The following is a 20,000-nucleotide window of genomic DNA, read 5'->3' on the forward strand; positions in this document are numbered from 1 at the left end:
ACGCCCAAATCATGACTGAATCTTGAGTAACGAGACCACGGTGTAGGTTGATCTTTTTCTTTTTATTGGCTGTACAGTCATACATTCTCCCGCCCCTCCCAATTATATCATCATCATTCAAACCCCCGAGCATTTCATTTCCATGGTACAAAAAAAAAGAAAAAAAAAAAGCATCAACCCAAAGAACAAACAAATTCTAAAAGCATAACAAGAGCAGGATATTTTGTTTCATTTGAAAACAGCGTAACATCTTGTAAAAGCAGAATATTCTGTAGTCATCCAACCCCCCCCCCCCCCCCCTCCCCTAAGTTTTGACCCCTAACAACTAATTCCAAGAGTGAGAGCACACGATTACATTGTTTGTAGACAGACAACAGACAGAAGTGAGAAGGGCCGAAAGTCAAAAAACGTGAAGAGATAAAATACAGGCCAAAATAGGCTACTGGAGGAGCAATATTTTTCCTAAAGGCCTATAGAACATGATTGACAGCGGAATGAGCGTAATCTGTTTGTTTTTTTTCTTCGCAATCATGATCTTAAAAACGACATTCCTTCCTCTTACATCTAAACCGCCGACGACATTCTGCGTCCATTTAAGATTCTGTATAAACACACACTTCATCATGAGGGTCTCAGAGGTTTCGCAGTGGGATGCAGAGAAGAGAGAGAGAGAGAGAGAGAGCGCACGAGAACAAGGAGGGGAAATAACCTCTTAAAAAAATAGAATGGGCTAAAAGGCGTCCCAGGCATAATCATTAACATCAGAGAGACCTATGGTTAACTGGGGGTATATGATTGTGAGTGTATGGGGCATTTGAGTGCGTGTGTGTGTGTGTGTGTGTGTGTGTGTAATTGGGTGTGGCTATATACGATTGAGGGTGTGTGTGTGTGTCTAGACAGAGAAAGGGGACAATTGTTAGTATTGGATGCAGGCCAGGGTTCTCTTCCATCACCGGTCCATCATACTCAGGATCATCTCAGGAGTGAGATCACCGTTGGGCGGGGCCTCGGTGACTGACAGCTGTACTTCCTGTGCCGGCTCCTCCACCTGGGCCAATTCTTCCACCTGATTGGCCGACTCCCCTTCAGTCACCTCCGCCTCCGCTGCTGTTCCGTCCTCCACGGCTTCCTCTTCCGGCTGCTCAGCCTCAATCTCCTTCTTCACGATGATGTCGTCCACCTCGCCGGTGGCTGTGTCCTCCACGCGGATGATCGCCGCCGCTGGGGGATAAAGAGCGGAGTTACAGATTATGAGCGGCTTACAATTGGCAATCGGGGGGGGGTGTACTTCTTTCCTCGAGGGAAGGTGAAAGACAACGAGATGTGTTTAAACAGTGTGAAGGCGCAATACTGGTGTGGTTAGGGTTAGCAGGTTTGATGTGTGTGTGTGTGCAGGACTCATGAGGCTGGTATGGCATATGCGAGTGTCAGACTTACGTGGGGCAGGTTTGGCCTTGGGAGGTCGGCCACGTTTCCGCTTGGCTGGTGGGCCCACGGGGGCAGGGACGGGGGTGACAGGGGGGGCCTGTTCTACCTCAATCTCAGCCAGCAGCTCATCTTCTTCTTCAATGTCATCCAGCTCCTCAGGTTCTGTTCGGGTGAGAGAGACAGGTGGCTTTATTTTATGCCCTGCACTGACTCATAGATACCAACAAGCAACAAGCTGTTCCAATGAGATCCTCGAACCTCGTCTAAACTGGACTGGTGAGAGGAAAATGCATGAAAGGCAACCCCAATAATGCTTTTTCCTATCCCATGTACATAGATGAATTGGCAAGTGCCCCTTCCAAGTGTATGTGGGCTGGGGTGGGGGGGGGGGGGGGGGGAGGGAAATGTGACAGGTTCATACCGGTTTCGTCGTCATCGTCATCATCCCTCCTGGAGCGCATCTTCCTCTTCCTGCCGCGGCGGCCTCTCTTAGGCGGAGTTCCGTTCTCGTCGCTGGGGTCCTCGCCGTTACAGTTCTCAGAGTGGCGCAGCATGGTGTTCTAAGGGGGATGGGGGGGGAGAAACAGCAGCATGAGCACCGGTCGCAACAACCGGCAGACATCCCTGACCGAGCCGGAACAGCGAGCCAGACCGTGAGAGTCTGAACCTTACCCGGCGAGTGAAGGTCTTGCCACACTTATTGCAGACGAAGGCGGTGGGGATGAAGTTGGGGTCGTGGTAGCGTTTGAAGTGCATGTCCAGCAGCTGCTTCTGCCGGAAGGTCTTCTCGCACTGGCTGCAGGCGTACGGCTTCTCCCCAGTGTGTGTGCGCTTGTGCATGATCATGTGACGCTCCTGTTGGATCGAGACAAGACAGTCAAGTCAACACCCCGGGCATCCACAAACACAGAGCCAACGACTGAAGTCAGGCTACATCTTAACTGTCCCTCCTGAAGACCTCTTCATCCCCTCTACTGTAAATAAATTTAATAATAAAAAAATGAAAAAAAGTAATTCTTGCTTCTTCTAGCATTGTGACTGCCAATAGCCTCTGGTCCAAGCATTGATTACTTTATCTTATGATGACTGCTGGACAGATGATTCACTTACTTAGACAAATGTATTTGTTGTAAGTCGCTTTGGATAAAGGCGTCTGCTAAATGCCATAAATGTAAATGAATTGCAAGGAGGGGGTGCAGTCTCAATAGTCTGAAGTGGCTTCCTTTCCTGGTCACATGCCCCCTTCTCTTGTCCCCTACGCCTCACCTGTCTGCAGCAGTAGTCACACTGTTCACACTTGAAGCGCTTCTCGTTCTTGTGGGACTTCTGGTGCTGGATGAGGGCGTAGCGCTCGTGGAACAACGCGTCACAGTAGCGACACTTTCTGCCCTGCTCGATAAACGAGTGCTGCTTCCTCAAGTGCACACCTAAGAGAGAAGAAATGACGATTCATCCAATGCAACACCATAGAGCATCACCACATGAATTGATCTGAAAAGTACACATGCATGTATGTGTGTGTTCGAGTGCGTCTTACCCAGGTCGCTCTTGCGGGCGATGACTGTATCACAGTGGGGGCAGTGGTACTTGGCCACGTTCTCAGTGTGTTTCTGCAGGATGTGCATCTTCATGGTCCCGCTCTGAGTGAAACGCGCATGACAGATGTAGCATTCGTAGGGCTTCTCTCCTGTGAGAGAGAGAGAGAGAGAGGGGGAGGGAGGAAGGGGTGAGGGATGAAGACGAGGGCGTTTTTACAGTGTGTACACAACGTCAATATAGCACCAGGCAGAACAATCTCTGTTGAGGTTTCAGTTCCAGTGATCAAATGCATCAAAACATCAGACGAGGCTAGAACGCCATGGTATGTGATGGGGATAATTGACTTCTCCATGCAGCCCCGTGCGGCTTCTAAACAGAGTTTGAGAGCGAGTGTTACCCGAGTGTGTCCTCATGTGTCTCTTCAGTTTGTAAGTGTCTCTGCTGGCATAGCTGCACAGACTGCACTGGAAGGGCCGCTCTCCTGTGTGGGAGCGGATGTGCCTCTTCAGCTTACTCACCTGCACAAGAGAAAGCAACGCTTGAAAACAACATTGCAGCAATCCTGGAAGAAACGCATCAGCTACATTTCAGACATGCCTCTGTCTGTTACAGGATTGAAACTCTTGCTCGGAGCGCTGGTTTTTCAAGCCTAAACAGGACTGTGATCCATTTCCACCCTCGGCGTTCCGGCAACTGCCGGCCCGGGCGGAACAGAATTTAACGGTTATTTCTCGTACGCGATTCTCTGCTTTGAGAAACGGAATTGCCGGTGGTGCATAGGCTCAAGTGGGAGTTAAGTCACAAGTGCACCGATACTCAAGTCGAATGTCAAGTCTTTTTTCTTTTTTGCCAAGTCTCGAGCTTTGCGACTCGAGTCCAAGTCACGTGACTCGAGTCTACATCTCTGGTGAGGCGTGTGTGTGCGCGCTCACCTCCACACTAGCGTAGTCACACATGGAGCACTTGAAGGGCTTCTCGTGTGTGTGTTTGTAGCGGCGATGACGCACCAGCTCTCCACTGGTTACAAATGCCATGTCACAATCCAGGCATTTATGAGGACGAGTGCCTGAAAGAGAGACAAATGGAAGGGGAGGGAGAGGGAAGTTCAGAGAGTCAATAACAGTATACTAAGACATAATAGATGCCTTGCCCGAGACCTGAAAATGTTGCGTTAGCGCCTCAAGCTAATGGGTAGCCTTTCGTTCAAGCAGGCTAACAGGAGTGGTGTGCAGACAACCCAGGTTTGAACCCAGCCGGTCACAGTGTGTTCTTCACTTACCCGTGTGTGTATTGAGGTGGTTCCTCAGCAAAGTGACCGTTCGGAAGGCCCGCCCACACAGGTGACACTTGTGCGGCCTCTCGTCTGTGTGGCTCTTCATGTGGCGGTCCAGGTTTGAGCGCCGGGGGCAGGTGTAGCTGCACAACTCACACTGGAACGTCTTCTTTACACCTACAGAGAGGACAGGTGGGGGGGGGGGTGTTACTAACAAGAAACTAAATGGTCTTCCTTACCTACTGAGTGCTAATAGGCTCATAAACAAACATTCGTTAATACAGCTAGATGGAGAGAGGTACCACCATCCACACACACCAGAATTCACCCTGACCTTTCTTTTTGATCTTGGTGGGTTTGGGCGGCTTCATGTTGCCCACAACCTTCTCGGCGTTGACCTCAGAGAGCATCCCCTCCTGCTGCTCCTCCTCAAAGTCGTAGACTGACACGTCCATGTCACGCTCGCCCTCCCCGTAACGCAGACGGCTCTTCTTGCCCTTCTTCCCCTTGCGGAGGCCTGAGGGGGGCTGGTAGTCTGGGTCCTTGGCCCAGGCTGCGTCCTCCTGCTGGGGCTCTGCTGCCTCCTCCCCCTCCCCGTGAACCACCTGGAGCTCCTCCTGGGCAGCCTGGAGTTCCTCCTGCTCCACAGTCTCCACCTCTCCGTTGGCCCCCACCTTCACCACCTACAACGAAAGGAGGAAAGAGGGGTTTAGGAGCCGTTTTGTCTTTCACACCAATGGCCTAATGAACATGGGGACTCCAGTGTGTATCGCAGCCTGTTGGGAGACATGCTTATAGCATGTAAGCAGCTGACCTGAAAGCCCTCAGGTAGGGGGAGGGTGTGGCAGATCACTGGCTCTGTCTCCTTATTGGCTGTCGAGGCATCAACGAAACTGGCCTGGAGCTCCTCCATGGTTGCAGAGGTGACGGGCACCTGCACCAACTGCAGCTGCCCAAGTGAAGCACCTGTCTGCTCCTCCATGTTCACCACCTGCAGCAGCAGCGGCGGTGGGTACATTTTTAACTAAGCCAGTACAATTTGAAATAATCCTACTCAGTTCAATTGATGTAAATCCAGTCAAATGGCCATCATGTTAATGGAACATATAGATAAGGAGTGCATCTAGAGGTTCAGTTCACCAACCTGCAGTGTTATGATCTGGCCCTCATCTCCCCCGGTGACAGTCACCGTCCCGCCTCCCTCCAGGACCTCTGTCTTCATCTGCAGCAGGGCTGGGTCAAGAGCGTCCATCACCATCATTTCCATGTTACCCGTCACCTCCTCCTGGGTAGCCACAGTGCCTTCCTCCATCAGGGTCCCTTCGGCAGTCTGGAGCAGTTCTGCCCCCTCTCCGCCTTCTGAGAGAATCTTCCCCTCCACTATCATGGCCTCAGCCTGAACAGCCTCCATGGATATAACCTCACCCTCCATGGAAACGACCTAATGAAACGCAAAACAATTAAAAATACAGGACTGAGGAGGTGACCACTCATGGCATCCAAGAGCCTACAACCATTCACTTTGAAATGGGAAACATTCTGCCCTTTACTGGCAGCACTTTCCTGTTTCCTTCATTTGCTCGAGGCATGTCAGTGTACAAGTCAAGGCAGTTTTACGACGACCCCCCTCTGAAAAAAACACCCATTTTACCACACCCTAACAGACAATATACAGTAACCCCCAAAACATGAAACAGTCAATGGTTGACACAAGAGGATCACTGGTGAAAGGGATCTAACCTAACCTCTCATCTTGTGAATGTATGAGGAAAACGTGTCCATGGCCTCAGTATGTTTTTGTAACGTTGCCGTACCGATTGTAGAGGGAGCCCTCTCCCATGACACAAGTTTTATATTGAGAGGCGACTGTAAAGGCGAGGTGACATGAGGCAGAGTTCGGAGCTAAACAAGACTACATGATTATCAACAAGACATCGGGCATGATGTAAACCAAACCTATTCTACTGGATACATTCCTGATCCACTGTAAATAGTGTATTTCCCCCCCCCCTCCTTCCGTGTTTACTCTTGGGATCCATTGTGAAACGTTACCTAGTTACTGAGCCAATTTATAGCGGAGAATACATTAAAAAATATATATATATCCAACCCGTGCGGGGTTAGGCCATGTCGATATACATTTATGCCCGGATTGTTCGAGAACATCGACTAAAATATCACCAAATCAGGAGTTAGAGAGCACTGACCCTAAAAAAGAAGGATTTATGGACTTATTTTTTTCAAAAATATTGTACGGAACGGAAACATTATTATTATTATTATGCAAGGATGATACAATGTATCATAATGAGTGATGTAAAAAAAAAGAAAAGAAAAAAGGATACAAACTATCAAAATATATAACGTAGCGCTTTCGTTCTAGAACCCGGAGACGCGGGTTTTTCTCATCTCAAAAGAGGAAACAAAGGGCACGAGAAGATGGACGCCTGGCCTAAACAAGCCCCAAAACATCAGGCCATTTATAAAGCCATCCATGCCACAATAACTCCTAATATCAGTCCGAAAACACTAATAACTTTAACAGAAGCTCTAACTTCTGGGTTATAAATGTTTTTAGTAAATTTTCGATAACGATAGAGGGAGACAAACACCCCCCGCCAGTCGCCCGGACCGCGAGCCCCACCGTGACACCTAGAGGCCGACGACAGCTCCTACAAAAATGCCCCCCTTCATCGGGGAAACTTGCCGTTTTACCTGCTCCTCGGTCCTTGTTTTGCCGTTAAATTTGCTTGAGACCTCAGTGCCTGTATGGTCTTTCCTCTGGTGACGGTTAGGAAGCGTGCCCTTGCGCCCCTGCGCTATTAATCCTCTCCCGCTTTGGAAGAGTTGGCCCAACACAAAATGGTGGCTCGGTGCGGGCGAGTGCGCCTGCGCGGGCAGGGGCACGCCGGGAGATGTGGGAGGGGGGAGGCGCGGCGGTTGTGCGGTCGTGACGGCTGGGCGCCACTTTTGAATTCAAGCGTTAGTGGGCGTGGTCTCTGAGTGAACAGCTGTTCCACATGACAAATAAGTAGAGGTTGTGTGTGTGTGTGTGTGTGTAAGTGTTATACGCTGGCCCGAACCCAACTATTTTCAACATTAAAAGTAAATGATAACAATATACCATGGAGCCACAAGATATATACAAGGTACATGGATATCAATGCTAGTCACAGGGCCGGGAATGTGATCTCGTGATCAGATCAGCATGCTGCATTAGAATGTGGTAGCCAAAGATGAGATCAGTGATCAAATGATCTAAGATGAAAGGTTCAAGTGAAAATGATTAAAGGTTTACTTTCACCCACCCAATTCTGTCCCATAGGCCCACCTGAACTCCAAATTGGCCTGCGGCCTACTCTCTTGATCGTTGTTTACAAGGTTTTGAACTTCCATGGCTGTATATTATCCTCCTTTGTTTTTATCCCATTGTTTTTTTTTTTTTCACCCAATGTTTTTATTTAATCTTCGTGTAAAGCGCATTGTAGGGCATTGAAGTATGAAATTCAATAAAGTTTGATTTGATAACCCCAAGCCATGATGAAAGGATAGGATAAGACAGGTATAAGAAACATGGTAGTTACTGTGAAAGGCTACTTGTATCCATAGGTAATCCCTATATCCTCTCTACTGGAGTGGCTAGGGAGTAGGAGCTAGCAGCCGACCAGAGGAGGTCTGGGCCCTAAGACAGACACAGCTTCTGAAATCTTCAAGGTTTCTATTCAGCCATGTGCCCTTATTGCTGCATTAGGGTGAAAATGTAGGCAGTTAATTGTATTGTTCTCATTTTCAAATACTGTACTAGAAGTACACGCTTTGTTCATTCAAGACAATCCAATCATAAAAAGGTCATCTGTTTTCCAACATATGTTATAATAAAGTTTGAATTTCATTTGAGCAGGCAACAGGTTTGCTCAGCATACATTTATTTGTAGTAAACAGTAAATAATTGTATCTCTTTATATAGTGCGCACAATCTGTAAGTCATTCAGAAAATAAACAATGTATCAAAACTCTTTATGCTCAATATTCCTCTCTGGTTCTTTAAAGTTTATGTCATTCACCTCTTCATGGTGGATATACAAGCCCACTATACAGTCACTTGAGGCACTTTCTGAGTGAAGAGGCTCTGTTAGACTAAAGAAGTTTGACTTTCCTGCAAGTTTGCTCTGTGTGTGTGTGTGTGTACTTTGGATTAGGGGGATTGTCAGTCACCAGTATGGGGGGAAAGCGGCAAATATATTTCTATCTGCACAATCTCCACCTCCATGGCAGAAATCGCTTGTCTGGCGGTGAAAGGAGCACCCTGGGAGTCGAAGTCCTTGGTAAGGTGAGTCCAGACTGGTGAGGGGATCAGATACAGGGCTGCAGAAGTGGTATCAATGAATATAGTGTCTCCGTGATATTACAGGACAGTGGTAGCCATACTGCAGGGGTTGGAGGGGCAGGGTTCTTCATCTTTAGATGTCTCCTCACCTGCAAGGAGCAGAAAAACATATTACTTTCAACCAATCACACACTTCTTGCTCTAGTACAATTACACTCAATTTTATTCTACACCAAAAACAAAACCAATCCCACCCCTCTCACCGTGCTCCTGTTTGGCATGGCTGTTGGTCTCTGTGACCTGCTCCTCCTCTTCCTTCTCCTTTTCTCTATCCTCCTCCAGTTCTTCTATCATCTGACTTGAAGCCTGCAGCTGCTCTGTGCTCTCCACCTAAGTAAACGGCGCATGCAAACAGTGGTTGTCATTAACTAGATGGTTGTTGGATGAGGTGATTTACCCCCTCCATGGTGTAGGGCACTTTGAGATCTACTGTAAGATACTATATAAGTGCATGACTACCATCATCATCACCTGTAGTTGGGAGCTGCAGTCATCATCCAGAGGAGGACAATCAGAATTCCGGAAGCCTTCGGGGGCTTCCACAAAGCACTCAGTACCTTCCCCATCACTCTCATCACTGCTGAGAGGAAAGCGAATAAAATACTATTACACACCATCACATGACACACTAAAATCAGCTCCAATACACACACTCAGCATTTACAGCATAGTCATTCTGGGAAAGTAGGCACACTAGTAGCAAACAGTTGTGGAATGTAAAATGGATATGAAGGATTTGGGATTATCAAAGCACCTACATTTTCTTTAAGCTTTATTTAATTTAACCTTTATTTATTTTATGAGTCCCATTGAGACAAAGGTCTCTTTCACGAGGGAGTCCTGCATACACATCATTTACAATCAAATATCTTGCATAAATTACAAAACATTACATAATAATTAAATAACATTATAAAGCACAATCACGAAAAACTGAAAAGTACTCAAACTGCATCCAGGTGCCATTCCACTTTCCAGACACTAGATGGCAGTATGAGTTCAGTTGAAACATAAAAGAAAGCCATGAGATTTTACAGTAGCAAGAAATGTCTGACCTCTCAGCAGTGTCAATTTGGTCATTGTCCTTTTTCTCTTCGTCTTCCCTTTCCTGTTGTTCCTTCTCTTTCTCCTCCTTTTTATCTTCTTCCTCCTCTTGTTCCTTCTCTTTCTCATCCTCCTCCTTTTTGTCTTCTTCCTTCTCTTTCTCATCCTCCTCCTTTTTGTCTTCTTCTTCTTCTTCCTTCGGTTCTTTCTCTTCCTCCTCATCTTCGTCATCAAGGTCAGAGCAATTGAGAAAGTCAAAACTCTCAAGGGCGGTCTCAACGGCCTGACTGAAGCTGGAGGAACGACTGTGAGTGCGACCCTATGGAGGAAACACACTCTTAGTATGCAAAGCACTCAGTTTTATGCACACACACACGCACTCACACATACATATATATATATACACACACACGTGCGCACACACACGCGCGCACACACACACACACACACACACACACGTGCACACACACACATACACACACGCGCACACAAACACGCGCACACAACTCACAGTCAGCTTCTCGCCTGGTAGTCTTAGTTGCTTCTGTCCCAGCTCTTGCCCCTGACTGGTTTGGTCTCTCTGACTGTGCTCCATCCTCAGTCCCTCTCCCAGTGCACGTTTTATGACCCCGGCCTCTACCCCTACCTCAGGCTTCTCGGCCTGCAGTGCTGAGGCCTGGGGTGTGCCATCCTGACCCTCTGGGGCTGAACTACATGACACTGGGCTCCTACACTCAGGCAAGCCCAAAGCTTCAGGTCTCCTCTCTTGCTCAGAGCAGTGAGAGGCTAGACAGGACAGTGTAGGGTCTAAATGTGGTTGGGGTTCTGGAGTTTCAGGGGACTGAACCGATTGCCCGGGCAACCTGTCAGTCAAAGCACAGTCTATGCTTCCCTCGCTGATATGGCTGAGAGATCGAGAGCCCTGCAAATGGCCATTTGGCACCGCCCACTTCACAGAGTCCGTCTCGCCTGCATCCGGCTCGTCCTCCTCCTGATTGGACGAGAGTGAAGGGGTGGAGACGCTGGATTGGCGGGGGGTGAAGGAGATCTGGATAGTGGGTGTGGTCTGTAGTGTGTGAGAGGCCATCGTCCTGTGGCCGTGTCCCATGGCTGGGCTGGAAGAGTCGTCTGAGGATTCAGAGGAGTTTGACCAGACCGTACCATTCTCCAGCTCCCCCTGTCTCCTCAACAGAGACTACACAGAAAAAGACATGAGAGAGGGAAAGGGGAGACAGAGAGGGGGTGAGAGAGAGATTGGCTTGCTTCACCAATACTCATCAACCAAGCAAAACATTTTGAAAATCTTCAGAAACACACGTCAAATTGACCTGGCTCAGCTATCACACATTACACATACAATAACATTAAGATAGACAAGAGCTATATGCAATCTTTCATAAATCTGGATGCCAGGAAGAGACAGACACCAATCCAGAATATGGCACCCCACAACCACGGAAGACCACCGCTCAACTACAGAGGATCACATACCAAAAGACCACCACCTCACGAAAACTACAAACTCCCCCACACTAAAAGATGACCATAGCTCAACTACCAACTACATACACCCACACACCAATTGTAATCGGACTGTTCTGGGTGTTTTGTTGATGAGGTCACAGTGAGAGGCCGAGCGCAAGTCCGTCAAGGTGTCGCGGAACACTTCCGCCAGTGACCAGCGCAGTCCGTCTCGGCGCTGCGGTGAGCTCTTCAGAGCGTTGAGGAAGAGGAGGGAGAGATTGGACCGCTACTCAACCACGATTAAACAGCTACAAGGACCACAGCTACGCTCGTACATACTGCTGCTCTCACACGTCTCGCCACGCCCTTCATACACTCCGCAACCGGCTCTCCTTCCCTCACACAACTCACTTCTGTCCTCACACACTCCTCTCCTACTCACACACACCCCACAAACTCCTCTCCTAACACCCTCACAGACGTCACCGCTACCGCTACAAACACAACAACCAGGGAGCAGCTGAAACAGAAAGCCAGTAAAATCTAACTAATAATAGCAGTAATGAATGGTTACAATAACAAATAATGAAACAATCTCTAATATGACGTGATATCAAGCTACTTTTCCAGTAAATACAAGACTGATACAGGACAGCTGGTCAATCACAATGCCAGGGTTGGATAACCTTCTGTTACGTGACTCACATAGAACACCTGCTCTCGCATGGAGGGGGTGTCCGGAGGACTTTGATTGGATAAGAACCGCTTGGAGACTGTACTGGCGGATGAGGCCTGGTCATCTTTATCAAATGGGCTGGGAAAGAAAGAAAGAAAGAAAGAGGCAATGAGAGAGAGAGAGAGACTTATTCACTTAATTAACATCAGTGAAACTTGTATAATGCATTGTTAGTCAGTCTAACACCAAAGTCAACAGTACTCTTTCTCTACACAATGTCTTTGCTATCAAAACCAAGTGGGATGGGGGAGGTATGGAGGAACGTGGGACTGGGAAAAATAAGTGAAATAAGTAGGATAGGAGGATGGGGTAGGTGAAGAATAGTGAGAGATAGCTGGAATGAGGTAGAGGAGAGAAGGATGGATGAATGGATGGATGGATGGATGGATGGATGGATGGTTGGATGAGTGGATTCAGGCTAGACTGACCTCCAGGTGACCTCCAGGTTCAGTTTGACAGTGCCCAGGTCATTGATATCCACGGCAACCGTCTGTGGCAGCGGACAGAACAAGTCCAGCGTCTCACAGGAAACACTTCCCACCACCACATGATTGGCCAGGCTCTTCAACTCTGTTACCTTGACAATCACAAAAGACCAGTCATTTAGATGGAGATGAAAGGTGATGACAACCAACTCAGCTATCAGAACTACAAAAGTGTGTGTGTGTGTGTGTGTCATGGGAGGGCCCCTTCACCTTGATTGACAGGAGCTCAGTGACGAGAGGCATGAAGATGTTGTCCTCGCTGTCCCACACCTGCTTGCAGCTGACCTCTACACGACCCCGGAGTCTCCAGCGCTGGCGCCCATAACGCATCAGGACCTGGGGAGGCAAAGGGTGCCATTAGTGTCTGCTGTGTGACTACAGATAGAGTGGAGTGTGTGTGTGTGTGTGTGTGTGTGTGTGTGTGTGCTGTTGTGTTGTTCTTACTTCATACTGGTCTCCTGCGCATAACCGTGCAAAGCCAGCAAGACCTGCAACACGGAAGGAACACAATTACATTGCATACAAGTATTAATGAAGAGAAAAATCGAGAGAGACGAGGAGGAAGAGGTAAGGAATGAGGAGGGGAAGTGGAGTGGGTGAGAAAGTGACTCACCCTTCATCTTGATGTGAAACTCTCCCATCTGGCTTTCCAGTTCACTCTCCAATGAGCACATATGCTGCAGAGAGAGGGGGAGACACATGAGCACAAACAGAGAGAGAAAGAGAGTGTGCATGACAGACTTGTATACTTCATATCAATAACTTGAGTTATCTGAGCAATGTGCAGCACATTTTTCAAATTTCAAGCATATTTAAGTTTTAAAACGCATTCTCACCGAGGTCTCAACACACTATACATCATGTAAAAACAAAACATATGAACAAAACACGTCACATAAATAAAAGCATATACAGTACATCGGGTACACAATAATATCGTCATGATCGAATGTTCTGGTCCTGGTGAGGAGTCGAGTGGCTGCATTTTGGTCTAGTTGAAGACTTTGTATGGCTGCGTAGGAGGAGCTGGATAGTAGCGCATTGCAGTAATCGAGTCTTGATGATACAAAAGCATGAATACATTTTTCAGCATCTTGTAGTGAAAGATCATTTCGTATTTGTGCAATGTTGCATAGGTGGAAATAAGCTATTCTGTGTTCTTAATGTGAGCATCCAACGGAAGGTCGGAGTCAATAATAATACCAACATTTTTGACGTTTTTTTGGGGGGAAACTAGACATCCTAGCCTGACACACCACAAACTAGACATCCTAGCCTGACACACCACAAACTAGACCACCTAGCCTGACACACCACAACAATGAGGTAAAATTCTTATTTCTGGTGAGTTACTAATTCCAAGTCTTACTTGACTTAACTTTGAATACTTTAAGCTCTTGTTTAACATGTTAAGAGGCTCCATGGAGCAGCGACTGGCTCCATGACAGGTCAATCGTAGTAGCAGCCCTCGTAAGCCCCAGACCCCTCACCTCAGTGTACTCCCTGTAGCCCCTGTTGGCTTCACTCAGGCTCTCCCGGGCCTCCTTGCTGCCCGTGGTCGAGTTGAAGGCCGCCACCATCTTACCGGCCCCGTCACGCAACCGCCGCTGCATACAGTAGGCATCATACAGCTCCTCTACCTGGAACATTACAGCAATGCACAGACTAGAATTGTGGTCCTCTGTGGCTCAGCCGGTAGAGCATGGCGCTAACAACGCTTGTGGGTTCGATTCCTGCTGGGACCATATATACTGAAATGCACTCACTGCAATGTAAGTCGCTTTGGATAAAAGCATCAGCTAAATGGCATATATATATATTGATATATATGATGCAGATAGGCCCCCTGCGTGTCAAAATCTTTATAAATCTTAAATAAAACTTGGTCAATCATTCTAAAAGATGGCACACTAAAACAATAAAAAAGCTGTACCCAGATATTACAACAATATTCAGTATAGCAACACAACACAACATGTCGTACCTTGCTGAGGTGGAACTCCAAACGGCGCATAAATCGCTCAATGGCCTTTACTTGCTGATGAAGAACATTGAACAAAAATGTTATTCAGCACCATATTCACAAAATAGATCATTCCATTTACTAATATATACAGTGCCTTCCATAAGTATTGGAAAGAGGAAGTATTTTTTCTTCTTTTAGCTCTATACTCCCAACAGTTTGGATTTGAAATCAAACCAAAAGAAAGAAAGCACTGATGAGCTCAGAAACTGCAAACAGGCTGGTAAGCCCCTCTACAGTGGATGACCGAAGAATGCTCACCATAATTAAGAAAACCCCCAAAACAACTCAGATCAGGACATAGGAATTAATGTGTCAGAGACAACCATCCGCAGAATACGTGACCAGCCAATCTACAGAGGCTTCCCTGCAAGGTGCAAACCACTAGCTATCCTCAAAAAGGGTGGTCAGGTTACAGTTTGCTAAAAAGTACCTAAATAGCCTGCAGAGGTCTGGAAAACGGTCTTATGTACCAGAGTCACCAGAGTGATTGCAAGAAAAAAGGATTCCACCTCATCTGTAGAACATGTTGGAATGGGGGCTATGGTTTGGGCATATATAACTGCCACAAGAACTGGCTAACTTGTCATCAATTAAGACAAGCAGCAGCAGAATGTATTCTGAAGTGTACAGAATTATCTTGTCTACTTGAGTACAATCAAATGCCTCCAAATTCATTGGATGGCGCTTCATCATAGAGTAAGACAATGACCCCAAACATACTGCCTTAGCAACTAGGGAATTTAAATCCAATTGAACATGCATTTCATTTCTTGATGAGATTTTCAGCAAAAGGACCTCAAAACAAACAACAACTGAAGATGGCTGCGGTACAGGCCTGGCAGAGCATCACCAGAGAATATACCCAGCGTCTGGTGGAGTCAATGGGTCGCAGACTTCAGGTAGTTATTGCATGCAAAGGATTGTCGACCAAATACTAAACACCATTTGAGTATATTTAAAACATGTTGTACTTTGTAAATGGTGAACCCAATCTGATTTTTTTTTTTAATTAAAGCTGTGAAAATCATGAAAGCATGAAAATCTTCATGTTGACCCCATAATAATTGTTTGATTTCAAACTGAAACAACAAAACTGTTGGAATATAGAGCTAAAAGAAGACAATATGCTTCCTCTTTCCAATACTTATGGAGGGCTCTGTATTATACATACAACAGTTCATTCCTAGTCATCACCTAAGTAGGGGGAACTAGTGTGAAACTTACCTTATCTAGCTCATACAGATACCCCTGCAGAGAGCGGAGAGGAGATGGCAGTTAACATCACAAAGAGTATCAGTAACAATATATTATGTGAGATGTAAACCCCCTAAGTGGTTGGTGTGGGTGGCAGACAGTCACCAGGGTGGTAACGTTGGGGGGGATACTTGTCAGACTGGTGGTGTATCGGTGTGTGTGTGTGTCTGGCTCTCACCAGACGGCCGTTTCTCTTGCTCTCAATGATCTGCTGCCCCAGGCTGTCCAGCTCCAGCTGGTGGACCTGTAGATATGACCTGAGAACATAGCACTATGATCTCATTTCCTGTTTTAAGAGACATTTCCTGTCTGACTACTGCTGAACAGCCTGCCACATCAACCATATAACATGGACAGTGCAGGTTGTGTACTGTATCTGTGAGTGTGTGTGTGTGTGTGTGTGTGTGTGTACTCACTGTAGGCCTCTCCTCAGGGCGGCATAGACTTCATCCAGCCGCTCAGGCTGAGGAGACTTGGGTGGAGGGTTCTTGGTGGAACCTGTGAACATCCTTCTTCCTTTAGAGGGCGCTAGCCTCTCAAACCATAGAGTACTGAACAGACAGACAGAGAGAGAGAGAGAGAGAAAAGCATAATCTGTAACACAGTAACACACATCACCACAGGATAGACGGGCGGGGCAGAGAGAGGGAGATAACAACACACACACACACACGCTAACCAATTTGCCTTAATGAGAAGGATGACATCACAGCTCACAGAGTGCAGAATGAATTTCACTTCCTCTCGGCTGGGTGGCTGGCAGCAGTTGGCATGTGTGTGTTAGAACAGTTATATCTGGAGTGTATGTGAGTGTGAGAGAGAGCGAGAGACATATACACACACACACACACGCGCTCACCTGTAGAATTAACGCAGATTGTCACTATTGTAGCATGCTTGGAGAGTTGGCCACAGCGTTGTGGTTTACACCAGAGGACACATCCTGTATTGGAGCAGAAAGGGTAAAGATATTAGAGGTTGCACACTATCCTTCTCTCCATGTCTGTGTTCCAATCCATAGGGATAATCCTGATTCCCTACACATTGAACAAAGGTGAATCTGCCCAGGGAACTATGTCGTGCTGAGTAGAAGAATGTTTTTGTTCGGAATGCCAAACTGTTTCGGTCACCCACACACAACAAGAGACGCAAACAAAAGTTATGTGTTGTAAATGTTACACACCTAATCTCGTATGTTACCTGCGACTGTACTGCGTTATTGGCTAGGCAGCTAACGTTAAGGTTACATTTTAGCCTTATTTATGTCACTTCTTATGAGACTTTGCGGAAATTCAACGAGGGAACATGAGGAACAAGAAGTGAAGAGACTAGACACACATGCGGTACCGTCCACTGCAATCATTTTTAGACTGTGTCCAGAAAGGTTGGCACGCTTAGCAGAATGCAACAACCACAACAACCAACACAGACTCCAGAGAACACTCTCTGCTTTTGCTCCCCACCTCCCTTCCTTCCCTGTTCCTCCCCACCCCCACCCCTCCTCCCTCCCTCCCCCTCCTCCCCCAACTGTCCCTCTGCATCCAATCCTAATATACAGGAAGTCTCATGGCTGACTCTACACAGGAAATTCGGCAGAGAAGTTTGGTCCAGGACTATATGTGTGGGGGCCATGTGTGTGATTGTATCCTGCTCATACATTCCATACAGTTTTAAAGTTTCTCTACTCTCTCTCACACACACACACACACACACACACACACACACACACACACACACACACACACACACACACACACACACACACACACACACACACACACACACACACACACACACACACACACACACACACACTCTTCTGGATGAGGAAGGCCTAGAATCTAACTAGCGAGACACAAACCACATGTACAACAAACAGAGCCAATCCAGTAACACACATGTGAACAAGTATTACAGTTAATACGGGGTGGGGGGGTTAAGCTAGGATAGTGCCGCAAAGGAGTCCAGGCTAAACCTTATCTTAAGACAAAGGTTCTGTGAATGACCTGAGGCAAGACCTACGCGACGAGAGCCTGCAGATACAACTGAAATAACTCCCCAACCATTTCATGAGCGCTGCACACTCAAACCACACATTACCACTCTGTGCCTCCATCTGTGTTAGTCTACCTTACTGCACATATATAAACTATATTGTGTGTGTGTATGAGTGAGAGAGAGAAACAGAGAGACAGACAGTGTGTTCAGTGGCGTAGAGAAGTTCAGAGGATCAAGGTGGAACTCATTTGGCAGGGTGGAGGGGGACTGAATACAGACTCATAAACCTGATCTATCCAAGTATATCAAGCCCAGCAATTCATGTGCAATATCATGCTTCAGATAATGACATATCTTATTCTTCTCTGGAACTTGCTCAGCATTCGCCTTCACTACCTACAAAGTTGTGAAATGCTCTGACCACGATAAAGGTCCAGTCTAATCCCTAATCCATGCCGGACGCTGAGAGGATTAGCTAGGGTTGGCCAAGGTTAGAGAATGGTTGGAGAGGATAGCGTGGCAAGTTTGAGGGCTGTAGGTGGTGTAAAGACTAATGGACCCTGCCTCATTTCTACGGTTTGTTTGTGTGCTGATGTAGACCTGCTTGATCACACACGTGCATGCGCATATATACACACACACACACACACACACACACACACACACACACACACACACACACACACACACACACACACACACACACACACACACACACACACACACACACACACACACACACACACACACACACACCCTGAGTGATATGTGTGTCCATGTCATCAGTGTTAGGGGGTAGCCGATGGGATCATTAGTTATATTAATCCTCTCCACAGGCGATGAGAACACAAAGGACAGATTGTAAGAATTACCCCACGAGGCTGAGTTTCCATAGAGCTGTTCCCACATACTCAGCAGGCCAGCGCGTGAGTAGCAGGACACACACACACACACACACACACACACACACACACACACACACACACACACACACACTAGGAGAGACAGTTAGGTGGCAATACAAAACATACACTAACCAAACCCTAAACAATAACAAACAAAATAATGCATAAATTAATCCATAATATCTGGATTGAGACTCTTTAGGACCCCAAACCAAATAACTATTCCAAACCAAATAACTATTTCCAGTCCACACTCACCAATTAGTCTACCTGAAATCGATCTCCCTTAATAGTGTTTGGATTAGTGATCGTGCAAGCAAGCAGTTGATGGGAGATTAATTCAATGCTAGGGAGTGGCCTTGTGCATATAGAATTTGGCCTTAAATTCCTTTAAGGAATTATCAACGACATTTGTGCTGTTTTGATATTGGGTGACTGATCCCCCTGTACGGTGACTGATCCCCCTGTACATATGCTCTTTAGGCAGATTCCAGAGGAAGGGCCATGTGGAGAGTTGGGGAGAATACGATGGACAGATTGAGAGACACCCACTGGTGTGAAAAAACATAAGAATTTGGGATTAGAGATTACGGGATTATCGTCAAAGACACAGAAGAACTACGTGGATTATAGGCCTGGACGAACGAGTTCCAAACAGAGCTATTACGCACTATGATTATGCTCAACTGAGTTAGAACATGACTTCAAAAGTTTACCCCCGGTAAATCAGATCCAGTGATTAGCCTACTACAGGATGTTTTCACACTGGTGTCAAGAAAAAGATAAGTAGGCCTAGTCCCACAATGTGGTTGATACAGCATGACATGTCCAATTCCCGTGCACTCCGTAACCCGACTCTGTCTGGTAGAACAAAAACACATGACAAACTTGACTCTCTGTCCTGAAAAAAAGGCCTCACAGAACATCCTCCTGTGCGCAATTACAGTCATATCCTTGCCACATCGCAGTTACAGAAAAAGACCAACATAGTTTATACATTCATGTTCTCACAATAGCCTACGGCAAAAGCTCGCGAAGAAAAAGGAAACGATTCTTACAAGTTGTTGTTTCGTACATCTTCACGATCCGAAATCATTCGCCGCTATTCCGGCCGGAGTCAGGACTCACGATTCCAAAGATCCGACGCTCGATATGCAGGATAAAGGGGTGTCCAATTTCACCCTGGGCGCTGTCCTGCTATCCCGACTCGGACTCCCAACTCCTTTTTCCAGTTAATCGAGTGTCACTGTCACTCTCTCCTTCTTCTTCTTCTTCTTCTTCTCTTCTTCTCCTCCTTCTCCTCCTTCTCCTTCTCCCCCGCTATGGGGCACAAACCCTCCCCGAACAGAAGGGGAGTGGCGGTCGTGTAAACGGAAAAAGCTTGTCTCCTTTTGCATGCATCCCGTTATATCCCCGGAATAGGAAGGGGAGGTGAAAAGGCGTTTTTCATAAACATCGGTG

General features: G+C 46.9%; 2 protein-coding genes across 3 annotated transcripts; both read right to left on the reverse strand.

Moving 5' to 3' along the window:
- Nucleotides 1-51: 51 nt before the first annotated feature.
- LOC310819967 (transcriptional repressor CTCF-like) lies at nucleotides 52-7,113 on the reverse strand. Its single transcript, XM_083691414.1, has 13 exons — nucleotides 6,956-7,113; nucleotides 5,385-5,681; nucleotides 5,055-5,231; nucleotides 4,575-4,923; nucleotides 4,247-4,417; nucleotides 3,900-4,033; nucleotides 3,365-3,485; nucleotides 2,966-3,115; nucleotides 2,695-2,855; nucleotides 2,101-2,283; nucleotides 1,850-1,988; nucleotides 1,438-1,590; nucleotides 52-1,221 (listed from the first exon to the last, which is right to left on the reverse strand). Exons 2-13 carry the CDS (start codon nucleotides 5,670-5,672, stop codon nucleotides 950-952), a joined length of 2,298 nt encoding a protein of 765 aa, XP_083547540.1. The 5' UTR covers nucleotides 5,673-5,681; nucleotides 6,956-7,113; the 3' UTR covers nucleotides 52-949.
- A 1,036-nt stretch (nucleotides 7,114-8,149) lies between these two features.
- LOC310819968 (rho family-interacting cell polarization regulator 1-like) lies at nucleotides 8,150-19,917 on the reverse strand. 2 transcript variants are annotated; one of them, XM_083691415.1, is made up of 17 exons: nucleotides 19,598-19,917; nucleotides 16,496-16,579; nucleotides 16,053-16,187; nucleotides 15,815-15,893; nucleotides 15,607-15,630; nucleotides 14,341-14,394; nucleotides 13,847-13,996; nucleotides 12,970-13,033; nucleotides 12,801-12,844; nucleotides 12,567-12,692; nucleotides 12,300-12,448; nucleotides 11,841-11,949; nucleotides 10,183-10,866; nucleotides 9,683-9,990; nucleotides 9,099-9,207; nucleotides 8,831-8,957; nucleotides 8,150-8,716 (listed from the first exon to the last, which is right to left on the reverse strand). In XM_083691415.1, the coding sequence occupies exons 3-17, from the start codon at nucleotides 16,142-16,144 to the stop codon at nucleotides 8,646-8,648; spliced, it is 2,190 nt and encodes a 729-aa protein (XP_083547541.1). In that variant the 5' UTR covers nucleotides 16,145-16,187; nucleotides 16,496-16,579; nucleotides 19,598-19,917; the 3' UTR covers nucleotides 8,150-8,645. The 2 variants fall into 2 exon arrangements, with proteins under 2 accessions (XP_083547541.1, XP_083547542.1); XM_083691416.1 differs by having other exon boundaries at nucleotides 9,099-9,204; nucleotides 19,598-19,916.
- Between the last annotated feature and the right edge of the window lie 83 nt (nucleotides 19,918-20,000).

Source organism: Argentina silus (genome assembly GCF_951799395.1).
Source record: "Argentina silus genome assembly, chromosome: 19".
Lineage (NCBI taxonomy): Eukaryota > Metazoa > Chordata > Actinopteri > Argentiniformes > Argentinidae > Argentina > Argentina silus.

Coding starts and splice junctions, on each gene's coding strand:
- LOC310819967 (XM_083691414.1), bottom strand. CDS start 5,672: ATGGAGGGTGAGGTTATATCCATGGAGGCTGTTCAGGCTGAGGCCATG. Junction 4,924..5,054: donor CCCTACCTGAGGGCTTTCAG/GTCAGCTGCTTA, acceptor CTTTCGTTGTAG/GTGGTGAAGGTGGGGGCCAA. Junction 3,116..3,364: donor ACACATGAGGACACACTCGG/GTAACACTCGCT, acceptor TCTCTCTCACAG/GAGAGAAGCCCTACGAATGC.
- LOC310819968 (XM_083691415.1), bottom strand. CDS start 16,144: ATGTTCACAGGTTCCACCAAGAACCCTCCACCCAAGTCTCCTCAGCCT. Junction 14,395..15,606: donor ATCTGTATGAGCTAGATAAG/GTAAGTTTCACA, acceptor GTTCTTCATCAG/CAAGTAAAGGCCATTGAGCG. Junction 12,845..12,969: donor GTTTCACATCAAGATGAAGG/GTGAGTCACTTT, acceptor TCCGTGTTGCAG/GTCTTGCTGGCTTTGCACGG.